The sequence below is a fragment of the Solanum dulcamara genome, chromosome 2 (genome assembly GCF_947179165.1).
Source record: "Solanum dulcamara chromosome 2, daSolDulc1.2, whole genome shotgun sequence".
NCBI classification, from domain to species: Eukaryota; Viridiplantae; Streptophyta; class Magnoliopsida; order Solanales; family Solanaceae; genus Solanum; species Solanum dulcamara.
This window is the reverse complement of record NC_077238.1, coordinates 76144719-76159178: the sequence shown is the minus strand read 5'-3', so window position 1 is coordinate 76159178 and position 14460 is coordinate 76144719. Positions and strand designations below refer to the sequence as shown.

At 34.6% G+C, this 14460-nt stretch overlaps 2 protein-coding genes and 2 pseudogenes across 2 annotated transcripts; 1 reads left to right on the top strand and 3 right to left on the bottom strand.

Moving 5' to 3' along the window:
- Window positions 1-2989: 2989 nt before the first annotated feature.
- LOC129873157 (laccase-5-like) lies at window positions 2990-4823 on the bottom strand (annotated as a pseudogene).
- On the bottom strand, window positions 4714-6060 carry LOC129873147 (uncharacterized; annotated as a pseudogene).
- Window positions 5169-8055, bottom strand: LOC129880787 (pentatricopeptide repeat-containing protein At1g66345, mitochondrial). The gene is made up of 2 exons (XM_055954981.1): window positions 5472-8055; window positions 5169-5285 (listed from the first exon to the last, which is right to left on the bottom strand). Exon 1 carries the CDS (start codon window positions 7843-7845, stop codon window positions 6187-6189), a length of 1659 nt encoding a protein of 552 aa, XP_055810956.1. The 5' UTR covers window positions 7846-8055; the 3' UTR covers window positions 5169-5285; window positions 5472-6186.
- A 1819-nt stretch (window positions 8056-9874) lies between these two features.
- Window positions 9875-11220, top strand: LOC129877321 (probable transcription factor At5g28040). Its single transcript, XM_055952810.1, has one exon. It carries the CDS (start codon window positions 9979-9981, stop codon window positions 11065-11067), a length of 1089 nt encoding a protein of 362 aa, XP_055808785.1. The 5' UTR covers window positions 9875-9978; the 3' UTR covers window positions 11068-11220.
- The last annotated feature ends 3240 nt before the right edge of the window (window positions 11221-14460 follow it).

Below are 14460 nucleotides of genomic sequence, written 5' to 3'. Positions count from 1 at the left end.
TTGTACAATTTGGTCAAGTGAAGTCGTTAATGAATTTGTCAAAGTCTGTTTTGGTGGTTGGCCCAAACTTTAATTTGGCGAACATTCCACTCATTAACATGAAATACCCAAATTTTTCTACAAATATACATTTTTGGCAAGGAATTTGGAGAACTAACTTGTTCCAATTCAATTTTGACACTTGTACTTTAGAAAAAAAAAAACAGATTATTATTATTATTATTATTGGGAAGCCAACAATATTGTACCTCATATATTTTTCTTGGTTTTTATCTATTGTTTAGTTACCTCAAATAGTGTTAATGTATGCAATTTTCAACTATATCTTATAAATTAATTGGTCACAAGTGGCACAAATATGGACTTGTTTGGTAACATGTGGGCAAATGCTTTTCTTTTCCTACAACTTGTATCAGTTGAAACTGGAACATGGAAGATCGGAGTTTAAATCTCATTTGAAATTAAATATCATATTGAAATTGAATTTTTCATACCGTTATTTTAGTATTATGATATTTAGTAGTTTTTTTTTAAAAAAATGATATTCGATATGATATTCTGTATTTATAATAAAATTGCCAAAGTACCAAAATTATACTAAAGTATACGGTTACATATACAATTCATATATATTACTATAGTACTAATAAATATATAAAGTAGTATTAGTACAAACCTAATTGTTTAGATGTTGAAGACTTTGACTACTTTATCTTGATTAAATATCTTTTTTGTGTGTGTAATTTGATTAAAAAATAAAATTGTTTGTATTTTTTTTTGAATATTTCTACACACATAAGCGTGTTAATATGATATAATTGAGACTATCTGTGAAAAAAAATCAAAGTTATGATTATTTATTATATGCGTATATATAAATTGAAATCGGATAATATAATCATCGATTCACCGTACCACAAAGTATCAAAATCAAACTGAAAAATACCAACCGTAGCAAACTAATTTTTGTGTAATTTAAAAAATAAAATATCAAAATTATCAAATTGAAATTTTCAATATCATATCATGGTCATCCCCACGTAAGATGGCTTTTGCAACAGTTGGTCATGTGTTTGCTTCGTATGTACAATATGATGTATTTATTGATAATACTTAGCTTTCGAAGCACAATTTAGTTAAGCTTATTTATAGCGTCAATTTTTCAAATAGCAAAAACATATAATATAACATAACTTAAAAAATAGTTTCTAAAAGAATTTGACCCTCATAGTAAAATATATTTTATTTTGGTAAATAAACATTTTACTATCAATCTGAAATGTAGTGAGCTTTAGATTTTTCATCTATCATTCTGTTCTTATACCACCCTAAAATCCTTTCCCACTATTCTTTTTTAAGGATAAGCTGAAGTTACACAAGTTAATGATTCCCAAAAGAAAGCTGGCTCTGGAGATAGTTTAATGAAAAAGTATTTATGGACTACTAGCTAAGTTGTTCGGACTTGGGTGTGGATGTCCAATATAGGCGTGGATCTATAGGTCGACTTTTTCATGATCTAAAATTTAAAATTTGGAGGTATGGATATGGGTGTGACTTGTGAGGATTTGGCTAAAAAATAATTCAAATATCTAAAAAGAGAGTTCTATGACTAAATTATGAGACGTTATGTGGAAAACTTACAAGGTATTCTGAGGAGAAAATATTAATCAAGAAGAGAATCCACGAAAGAGATAAAAAGGAAAAGGACTAACATAGAAATTTATATATAGAAGTTATTCCATTTTCTTCAACTTCAACTTAGCTATTGTTTTGATTACATAAATCATTATATATATCTCCCGATTTTGATCAAAGTATCCAAAATTAGTTGACAAATCTGACAAGGATCCCACGTCCATGTCGACACGGAATGGGTGCATCACCGAAAGTGAAGAGTCCAAGCAACTTAGACTTCCTGAACTAAGATCGTGGACTGTGCTGATAAGGAAAATGCAGAAATCAAGACTATATAATGTGTTTGGTATGAAAGAAAATGTTTTCCTCGAAATTGTTTTCTTGGAAAATAAGCGCTTTTCTTACTTATTTTCTAGTATTTGGCAACTAAGAAAAAAAATACATTTTCCAAGGGATGAGGGAAATTAGTAAGGGAAATGAATTTTTATTTCATCCCTTGAGATAACTGCAGCAATTTTCATGAATAAAGCCTTGCACTATAACGACTTGACTAATTAGATTTTGCTTAGCATTAACGATGTGTTGTTATCCAACAAACTGCTGTTTGTTGTGATGATTATAATACCACCTTCAATCTTTCTATATCAATCACAAATTGATGAAAGATGAAGTTTTGAGATTCAGTGTGTGTACTTGAGGCATAAAATTATTTACTTGGACCTTTCTGTTTACCCGTGGTATTATGAGTAGTTTCTTGATCTTTGATTTCGACTATTATTGGTATTTTTTTTTTATTTAGAGGCGAATCCAGAATTTAAACTCTATATGGGTTCAATCTTTAAAGGTTCTTAACATTGAACCCGTTATATTTTTACAATTATGGGTTGAGACATGCATTTGTTGGTGTTTTAATGATTTTTTACATATAAATTTATGCTCCATGTTGAAAGTATGGTAACTCCGCACCCATCCCTGTTTGGACTCCATTATTGCATTATTTTGTTATCATTATCGTTCTTTCTCCTTTATGTTGTATAATACTATCCATTTCACATTATTTTGTTGTGGTTTATCTGAAACAACCTCTCTAACAGTGGCGGAGTCAGAGTTTTGACTAAGGGGTATCAAAATATAAAAAAATAAAATTGAAAAGATTAAGGAGAGTCAATATATATATATACACATAAAAAAATATTTTTATCTAACTACACAATGTAATTTTCCGACAAAGGAGTGTCGATTAGGTATATGTGGCTCTTTGTATACTCTGTCCTCTCCATTGGAATTATGCTAAGTACATTTTTGTTGTTGTTATCCATTAGCAGTTAAATTGAATAATATCATCAAAACGCTTAAGGTAATCGAAAAATTACTTATCTCATTACATTTCAACTCCAAGGAACCGACGCAGCTGTAAACTGCAATTTGTTTACTTCTTAAAACTCTTGAAAAGTAGTGACCAAGAATTACTTGAAACGCAAACATCTCATTGTTTTTTTGAAGGATGGGGTACACCATATGAATGTTCAGGGTCTGACTTATTACTTTTTATAGCACGTGTTCGGAGGCGGAGTCAGTATTCGAAGTTTATGAATTCAGAATTTTTATTGTTAAGTTTGTATCATTGCAATGTGACTTGTATAGAATATTAGCATATTATTTATCTTACCTGGATTGTCAATGACAAATCTAATGACTGCCACCATCCATTAACGGGGCACATTGGCTGTGTTTCTGAGAGGTGGATCAACAAGGTTGAATTTAGATGTATCTCTTTTTGGATTGAAGTTACCGAAACTCTCTGCAACAATGTAGAAATCATATCCGTGAAGGTGAATTGGGCGGTTCTCAGCTGTCGAGATACTAATCCCCTGTAACACAACTTGCACTCTTGCCCCATATTTCAGCGTGTACACCTTAGTTCCTCGAATAGGTTGCCACAACGACCGGCTAACGTTGCCAGTATAATCAAATTTTACAGATGGTACAAAGCTGGGAAATCAGTTGAGAAAATACCAGGTATGCCCTTGTGATTTGCATGTAGCAGGGAAAAATTGGATGGTAGCACAAAAGATACATTGTTCATACTGGCAGCGAATCGAGTTCCATTTGGACCTTGACAGTTTCTAGAGCATGCGCCTTTTGGACAATTGTTGAGTCCTAGCCCAACTGTGAAGAATAGATTTTCATCGATTTCCTTGGGTATCTCGACCTTCTTGGGCTTCTGAAGTTTGTTGTGAAGGCTGTAGCAGTGGCTGTGTCATTATATGCTGATAAAGATGGGAAAACTGGTTTGGTCTTGACACAATTGGGAGAACAAGATGTCTTGTACTCGAGGATGGCTGTTGTTGTGGTATTATCAAAGGGGGCGCCTTGAGCACTTGTGTAGGCACGTGCTTCCATGTAGTAACTGCTTGGTGGCTTATCAGCTTTGATAAGGACATCAGTTGTCTGCCCTGGTCCAAGCATAAGGACTGATGTAGTGAAGGGTTTAACATAAGAGGCATCTGATCCAACAACAGTAAACTTGTGGTTTGCCACAGTAAAGAAAAGCTCCCGGTTCATTCCAGCATTGATAACTCGAAGGAGGTTTGTTTCGCCAGAGTCCATATGAACAATGGTGGTATCTGCATAAATATGATTTCTATGAAAACATGTCCTGAACAGTTACGATATATAATCGTTGTTTAGAGAATGCTAGCATAACATTGTTAGCTGAAAATGATTCCTTTTACCATGTATAAACTTGCTTCTATTATTTGATCTTTTAAGAGTAGTAGAAGATTTTATTGTCTCGAGAATTTGAACAAAATGTTTTTGCTTTTAGAAGTAATCTTGACTGTCTGTACAAAGAGTCGAGATACAATTTCTAGAGGTCTTTTCTTTTAATTTCTGAGGCAAATTTCATTGTACCCTGTTTCAAATAATGTAGAGCTAACCTTGACTGGAACACTTGCAGAGGTCACCTGGCTGACCATTGATGGTGTAAGCATCTGATACATTAAGCGCTGCTCCTGTTCTTGTAGCTTGTCTTACAACATCACTAGGGTTTGCATCCCACCACACCTGGTCAGCATTTCCAAACTATCATTTCAACAAAATTTCTAAAAGGAAACCGAATTTGAGCAGATGCAAAACTAGTACTCCCTCTGTCAGATTTTATGTGAAGCACTATCCTTTTCAGTCATACAAGGTCACATGAAAAATGCTCTAAGCTTCCGATGATAAGAGAAGGTAGTAGTACCACGCAGAACTGGTGTTTCTCTTTTGGGCTTAGGAAATGGATAGTTTTTTCCTTTTGGGTGGGTAATTAGAGCTCCATAAACAGTGGCCCTGAGCCATGAGCTGTGAGCGTGCCACGAAAGCGTGCCACCAAAGTGTCACAAGGAGTAGCTTTCACAGCATTACTCACTGCAGCCACCAAGAATTCACCCACGCAGACTACATCCCCTCTTACATATGCCTTACCTTCCATCTTTGCTATTCCAAACCGTTTTGTAGCTTGATCAGTGTCAATCTCATTATCAAAGTATCTCCAGCCACCACTGGCTTCCTGAACCTTACTTTGTCTATTCCAGCAAAGAAGAAGTTCTGTTTGGAGCCTCCAACTTCAGGTTGTAGCATAACCAATCCACAACTTGGGACATTGCCTGGATTGACGGAAATACACCCATCAGAGTTTGATAAAATTAAAATCTTACAGCAACAAAGGTAAGATAACCGAAGAAGTAGAGATTTAGACAACAACTTCATTTAAATAAGTTAAAACAAAGAAGAAAATAAGTGATGAGCTTCGCATTCAATGCTGCAATACAACTCGCCCTATCTACACATACCATTAACTTTCCTACACTGGGTATGTTGTTGTTACGGGAGTGTGAAGACAGCTTAAGCAGTGAAGAAGCTCTGTCAGCTTGCATCAACTTCTTTGCGCTCCAGCTTCTATTTTCCTTCAATTAAGGAGAAAACAGCTGTGAATTAGTTTGATTTACTATGGAGAAATACATTTCCCTCATCCTTCACCACCGGTTCTACTTAAAACCATCAGGACTGGTTCTCAACTTGCTTTTACAACTTATAGTAAATCAAAGGTTTGAATCATTCTTTCTGAGCTTCAAAATTCACCCGGAAGCTGCTCTTTGTTAAGATAAAGTACATTTTTAATCAGAAAGTGGCATATCAGGTTCATGATAAACCATTCATATCGCAGTTGGGAAGAAAACTACACATCTTTTGATATTATGTATAATAATAATATCATAGACACCATCCAATGTTTCAGTCAAATTTTTAATTCACGAGAAGTAATACTGTAGAACAAACGTTACTACTTGCCAACAAATATTCTCCAATATTGGTTACCACCGGCCAACCTATTACACAGCACTGAATCACATTACTGACCACTATGATACCAACTGTCATACTACAGGGAGAAGACCATGTTACCACCTGCCAACAAACATTCACCAATACCATCACAAAGAAAGTTATGCGAATCAACTTATTGATACAGCTCGATTGAACTGCAAATAAAGCTCAGAAACTATTCTATTGTATGTCATCAATCTCTGTAAGTCTTTGTCTGTACAGCTGATTAGCCCTTGTTTCATTGCCCCTCTCCAAGTAGCTTGCGATCAATTTCTTATAAACATGAATGCTTGGTGTCCAGGATTGACCAATCATTAAAGAGAGAAACTCATCAGCTTCTTTCAATCTCCCACATTGGCATAAAGCAATAATTAATGAATCAAAAATAGAAGTACTAGGAGAGATCGACCTATATTGCATTTCATAATAAAGCTTAAGAGCTCCCTCAACGTCACCTAAGTTGACATAACCAGCAATGAGGTAAGTATAGATGTTTTGATCTGGAACAAAACCCTTATCCATCAGAGTAGTCAATAGCTTATCAGCACACTTTGCACTTCCATTTTCACAAAGCTTGGCAACAAGTTTGTTAAACGATAAGCAACTAGGAAGGAGTCCATTTCCTATCATTTTATCACAAAATTTCAAGCTTTCTTCTAGTCTTCCTACTTCTGAACAAATCTTAATCAGATGATTGAATGTTTCGCCAAACGGTTTCATATTCAAACACTCCATTTCGTCCATCAGCTTAATCGCTTCATCTATCCGCTTCTCCTCACAATACGCCCCAATGAACGAATCATACACCAGTGCATTCCCTTCAAAACCCCGCCTATGCATTTCATCATAAACCCCCCAAGCAGATTCCAGATCTCTCATCTTCACCTTTGCAAGAACAATCAACGAACAAGAAATTGTATCAAGTATCATATTCTTTTGCAACATTCTCTTCATCAACCCCAACCCGTCTTCAATTCTACCTTCCTCAATCATCCCATATATCAAACACGTATTCACAACAACCCCAGGTTGACATCTTTTTCCATGACTTTTCTCCACAACATCCAAAAATCTCTGTAACCTCCCTTCTTTGCACAAAGCACTAATCATAATTCTAGTTGTCATTTCATTTGGATATATCCTTTTCTCAATCATATACTCATATATACCCCAAACCATAGAAGCCTTTTCCGACTTTTGCACGATATGTAGCAGAGTATTATAACTAATTACACTAAGCATAAAACCATTTCCATCCAACAATTTACAAACATCCAAACCCTTATCTACCATTCTCAACTTAGCACAACATTGCACAAACAAATCAAACACAAACGGGCACGAATCAGCTAATTTATAACTTCCAATTAAAGAATCAAGAACAACAAACACATTTTCATCACCCCCTGATTCTTTCCTCAAAACAGACTCAATCAACGCGTTGGCATGTCTAACAAGCTTAGATTTTGCAAGAATGTGAATTATAATGCAATAAATGAAAACCCCATGTCGAGAATTACAATTTTTTGCTGACCAATGGAAGAAATTGAGGGCATTTTTGGCATCATGAGGTTCTTTGAGATGTAAGAGCACTTCTTGAATAATTGGGTCAGTGAAGTGAAAAGATTGGAACTTTTTTGTTAAGGCTTCCCAATTTTCTCCTCTACGTAGTGAATTACATATAGAAGTGATGATGGGGTTGTTGGAATTGGAGGAATCTTGCAGAGTTTGGAGTGAATGGGTTGAATATGGATTTTGGTGGAGTTGATTGAAGAAATGGGAAGTTTTTGTGAGTAAATTGGAAACCAAAGGGGAGATAATACGAGGTGATAAGTTCATTTTTAGTCCAACAAGATGAAATTTGAAGCTCAAAGAAGGTAGTTCTATCAAGAATGGGGACGGCGAGCAGAGTGGCACTGGGGATGGATGGCGGGTAGGGTGGCGGCGAGGCGGTGGAGACGGGGGAGTTGGGGAGGAAGAACTTCCAACCTGATTGGATGGGCTAATTCTATATATACTTGTGTGTAGTTTGGTTCGGATTTGATATTAATTACGTTTGGATAAATTATAATGAGATGTGTAAAGTCAAAAAATCGCCATATCTTTGATTCAAGAATATAAAAATTAAAAAAAAAATTATTTTTTTTAAATTTGTGTCTTGTCAAAATATGACTAATAAATTGAAATAGAAAAAGTATTTTAAAAAATAACTAAATTTTAAAATGTTGAGATACTTTCCATATTATATGACGTATTTAGTATGTTCTAAAACGAATGTCATATTTTTATAATTAATAACAATTTATTTTTAAAATTATATTTATATTTTTAATAAAATAATTTATAATCACACAAATAGATAAAAAATATTTTAAATCATAAATTTTAAAATTCTTTTTTTTTCCTTAAACTTTGTGAGGTTCAAGAAAAGTAGAATATACATATTTATGAGGTAGATAGCTTATTTTCGGTGCACCCTCAATTCAAATGTATTTGACATAAAAAAGTGAGAGAATCAGACAACAAAATGATAAAATAAATAAATGTAACAACATATAATAATACACATAAAAAAAACAAGAAATTATACCATAACTCCAAAATACAACTAGAAAGGAGAAGATGGGTGCTTGGGTGGGGAGCTAGATCAATGTCTCTCCGATACAAAAGTATGACAACACTAAATATCTTCGTATCAACTATCATGTTCTCATTCAGATAAATGTGCATCATGCCCTATCTAAGCATCTTTCTATAATTTTTCTTTTGCATACATTTACCCCATATAAATCCGACTATAATTAACCTTTCATACCTACTTATTTACACATTATTGTACATTATCTTTATATGACTAGATCATCTCAATCTCGTTTTTTTTATTTTGTCGGTTACGAAGTCCGTTCTCATTTTGATAATTTTGTTCCTAGTTATATCTAGCCTACACATCTATATGAGCATGTTGATGTTGGCAGCGTGCAATTTTTGTACGTGAACATTCTTGACTAGTCAGCACTACTCTACAGCATACAATAAAGTATGTCTAACCATCACTCTATAAAATCCACTTTTTAATCTTGGCAAAACATTTTTATTGTAAAGTATCGGGATGTGAGCCTCAATTTCATGCACTCAACTTCAATATGATGTGCAACATCATTGTCAATCGTAACGTCTCCTTAAATTATGGATCCAAGATACTTGAAACTTCCTTTCTTGGGTATGACTATGCCTCAATATTCACTGAACTTGCATCCTAGATACACTGCTTTAGTCCTACTTAACCTGAAATCTTTAGATTCTAGGATCTTTTTTTAAAACTTCCAACTAATCATTAATCTCGTCACACGTCTCATCAATCAATACTATATCATTTATGAATAACATGCACCACAACACCTCTTATTAAATATGTCACATTAACTCGTTCAACATTAAGATAAATAAAAATGAGCTAAGGATTGATTACTGGTGGTCTGGTGCAATTCCATCACGATGAGAAAGTAATTTGAGTCACCTTCCACTGTCTTAACTCAGATCTTGGCTCCATCATTCATGTCCATGATAGTCCTAATTGTGTTACACATACACCTTTAGATTCTAAACATCTTCAAAGAAACCTCCAAAAGACTTTATCATATACTACTTTTTTTAAGTTAATAAATACCATATATAAATTTTCTTTTTCTTATTATTATATTGCTCTAACAATCTCTTTAAAAATGAATAACTTTTATAATCGATCGGCCTGACGTTACTTCAAATTGAATTTTGAAAATAAGATACACCCCTCCTCACTATTCTAAATACCAAAATTCAATGTTTTACAAATAATAACGTCCAATTACTTAACTTCACTATTATGCGAATAATTTTTCATTAGATTATAGTCATTAACTAAAATTAATTTCTTTTACAAATTCTTAACCCTAAACCGAAACTAACGCTCAAACAAAACCAAATCACAAATTCATGAACACTGTTCTATTCTTCAATGGTTCAACCAACCCTTTAATCATCTTTTTTTTCCTCATATTAGCCATGGACTCCACCCTTCCCTTTTCTCAATCACCCAACATCTCAATTCAACCCCTTTTACCCTCTTCTTCTTCTTCTTCTAAACTCCCTATCAAACGCAAAACACCTGACGACCCCTTTGTCTCCGCCGCCGGCGACGGAGACGGCGACGCCAACGGCGGAGTCGGAGAAATGGGTTCGGACGCAAAACCCCCACCTTTCAAATTCCACCGAATTTGGACTGAACCGGATGAGATCCGGTTTCTTCAAGGTCTTCTTGATGGGTCATCGGAAAATCTCTTCTTCCCTCGTGACCTTAATGTTTTCTATACCCGATTCTCGAACACTATGTTGCAGCCTTATACGAAATCTCAGCTTTCAGAGAAGCTTCGTAGGCTTCGGAAGAAGTTTCGGGTTATTTCTTCTCGTTTGGCTAAAGGGTTAGATAGGTCTTTGTTGTCTCCTCATGATCGTGCTTTGTATGATCTATCGAAACAGCTATGGCATCCTGATTTTGCTGATACGTCTCCGTTTAATGCTGATAAGTCGAAGAAATCGAATTTGGTTGGGGTTAAGATTAGCTTTTTGCCCAATATTTCTGACCCGGATCAATATGGTATTGTTCCCTACCAAGATGGGAATGGCTCGACCCGTAATGGGGTTTCGGGTGAAAATGAGGAAAATGATGGTAATATTGAGTTTGATGATGGAGATGGGAAGTTGAGTGAGGTGAATGTGGAATTGGATAGAGGGGAAATGGGGGAGAAACGGGTCGATTTTAGTCGTTTGGATGGTCCGGTTCAGGTTGGAGTAGGATTTGGTGTTGAGGATATTGCTGCAAAAGTGGTGATGGATGTGTTTGATGAGTGTTTGAAAGATTTTAGAAATGGAATTGTTGGAGAAAGATCAAATCTTGATGGTATTTTGAAGGAGGCAAGCTCGTACGAGTTTGAGGAGAGGTGGAAGGAACAAAGAGTCGCGGAGTTGAGCGTATTGGCACGTCGTATGAGGTTGGTGCTTGAGAATTCTCTTCATAGTCAATGAGTAAATGTGTTAAACTGTATATGGAGTTTAGTGCTAACTTTTTTTGAGTTTTGAGTTTAGATTTCCATAGTAGTTTTCGCTCATACAGTAGTATTACTACCTTTTGTGCAAGAAATTTTTGTAAAATTCTGGCAAAAGAAGATGTTTCTTTCACATATGGTGTTATTCTGGCTTGCAACTATTTTTATTCCTGCATCTGATCTATTTACCTCCATAGGCAACTCCAAATGTTAACCTTTAGAAATGAATTCAAAACACATCGGCTTAGGAACACATTTTAAGAGAATGCCATAACTAACCATGTTTAGGTGTAGTTTTGTGGCATCATGTAATTGATTGAATTGGTATGTTACTGATTGAAACACAAGGTTTTGTAAATTTGAAAACATAGTTACTGGCTCGATATTGACGTGTATTGTGTAGTGTGTGTTGATAGAATGCTCGGATGACAGTGGTTGTGCAGGTTATCGATCCTATTATGTATCACTTGCAAATGTTAAAGTGTGTTTGACAACAAGCTATAGTGGCATGAGTTCCCACTCCCCGCACCCCCACCCTCTTCCGCCGTGAAACTTTTTTACAGCCTGTGTAGTGTTTATGTGAGATATAGCTTGATGGAAGGTTTTATTAGATATTAGGATAAGATATAAACATAATTCGCGCTTCATCAACAATATAAAACATAACAAGTTTTAGTTACAGTAGACAGAGAAACAATCGTACCAGTTTGGGACTATGATGCTTATTATATGATTATGATACAAAAATATGCAGTTGTCCTGTTTATGTAGTTTTAGAGTTGGCATGAAAGCTCAACAACAACAACACCATACCCAGTGAAATCCCATGGGTAGAGTGTACGCAGACCAAAGTTCCTAAATTTATGAACATAGGTCCTGGGCAGTCGTCCTGTACCTCAGGTAAACCGGTAACTCAAAGGGAGCGATTTCATGAATGGTACGGTCAAGACAGAAATCTTCTCCTCTTTACTTTTGATCTATCTTCCCAGATTCTGGTTATTATCTTCTGTTCTGTCAGTGGACGTTGCCATTTTATAGAACATGGCTTATCTTCTTCCAAAGATGAGCTAAAATCTATGTTACTTGGACTCTCCAAAAATGTTGTTGTATTCGTGATGGATCCTCAAAAGCTGCACTACCTTTGGACAATCAGACACGTACCTAGTGATACATTCAAACTTTTACAAGTGAATTTTAGCACAAGGTGTTATCGTGTCAGAAAAAATAATTTAAAAAAAGCGACAAATTCGTGTAATCAGATCGTATCTTATAGCTTTGGTCAGCAAGAATGATGGGTGTGTTCGGTACGGAAGAACATATTTTTAATTTTTTTTTCATGTTGAGACAATTCCTCTACGGTTTGAGAGTTGAGCCCCTGTTCAAGGGACTTAGATCAATACTTATATAATAGTCGGTCATCAGTTGGAGGTGGGCAAGATGGTGATGAATTGCGATTGGTCTTAACCTTTGACTAACGACTTATTGCAGCTTGACCAAAATGCTTATATATACGAAGACCTTATTCACATAGCGAAGAAAGGCCGAGTGGAAGGGACAGTCAATTGGCTGCTTCTTTGCCATGCACTTTGCTTCGCTTTTCTTCTTTTTTAGAAGAAAGAGACCAAATGAGAGTGAAAGGCAAGGACAAGTTTGGTTGGTCGAAATTTCTGAATTTCTTTTTAGAAAGACAAGTTTCTTAAAAATGAGGAAAATGACTTTCCTAGTTAAAGTAGGGAAAATATGTTCCACAAATGACTTTCCTCATTGATTTTGTGCTCTCCCCTACAGCACACCTCATTGTCACCCCACCCTCGTAGCCCCATCTCCATATCCACTACCCCACACCCCTACCACATCCCACATTCTTTAGTATTTATTAAAAAAGTGTAGGATAATATTTTTTGCTTACATACCAAACAAAAGAAAATAAGTATGAATCTCATTTATTTTTCTTTGAAAAATATTTTCCTTTGTAAATATTATTCCTCATACCGAACAAATCCTATATCTAGAAGATTTTGAATGCAACGGCTGCGATCAAAGTTTTGTATTTTTGAGACTTTTCAGTACATCGTGAGAATCAGGCTTATCGAGAAAGTAGTTTTATAGAGTCACAATTTGTGTTCGACTAATTAATTTTTAAAATATTTTGTTGGTGTTAGAATAAGAATTTTTTATTTGATCGAGCTTATAAAAAGTGTTTCTAGAAAAAAGATAATCTTTCAATTTCTAAAAAAAAGTTATATTCAAAAGCTTGCTCTTTGTGTTTTTTCTTAGGGTAATTAGGATTTATGAGAGAAGCGAAGGAAAGGCATTGTTTATGTTTTTCAACTGTAATACCAAAATATAACCAAAATGACCCAACAAACATATAAAATTAGTTGACATACAGGTCGTTTGGATTGACTTATAAGCAGTTTTCAGTTTTTTGAGTGTTTGACTGGTCAACTTAAAGTCATTTTGTGCTTAAAATAAGCCCCAATAAATAGTTGGGTTTATTTGGATGAACTTATTTTAAGCAGTTTATAAGTTGAAAACAGCTTATAAGTCAAAAAAAAAATTGGTTTGCACCTACGTTTTTTTTAAAACTTATAAGTAGTTTTCAACTTATAAACTGCTTAAAAATAAGTCAATCCAAACAGGCTAATAATCAATCCAAACAAAATAAATTACCAAAAAATAGCTCTTTTAACGCTATTACTTTGTCATTATAAAAGCAAAACTCAAAAGAAAAAGTACAAATTAGGTGGCTATGTCTTGTTAGTAATTTGTATTGTAAAACGTTGAAACAGTAACAATAATTTTTGGAAATAAAAGATAGAAACTTAAAATAAGAACAGTATCTGAAAAATTATGTAAGAACAAAAATCGAGCCTACTGAATGCACAATGTGTCCTTAAGAAATTATCCCCTTCAATGTACCCGAGGTTTTTGGAATCTTTCCTCCCAGGATAGAACGATTTGCTCACCAAAATATCGGTACAACAAATTAAGGTAACTGCGAACCACTCGAAGACAGTATATCACACGATTTTTTTTTAAGAAGTGCAGAAAAGAAGAAGAAGAAGATTATTAGGAAAAAAAATTAGTAGTCAATTCTGAGGATCAACAAAAATATATAGCCTGTTTGGAAAAAGGTTTGCAACTTTTTAGAAAAGGTTGCAACCTTTCGAAAAATTTCTCCTGTTGGGAAAATGTTTGCAACTTTTCAGAAAATGTTACAATCTTTCGGAAGAAAATGTTTTAAATTAATCCGGAAAAGAAAGAAGTTGGGTTACGGGTCAGGATTTTCAATTAATTAAATAATAATTAATTAAAATTAAAGGAAATTTATTCCTAAAAAATTATCAATCAATTAGATTACAAAGCCGGA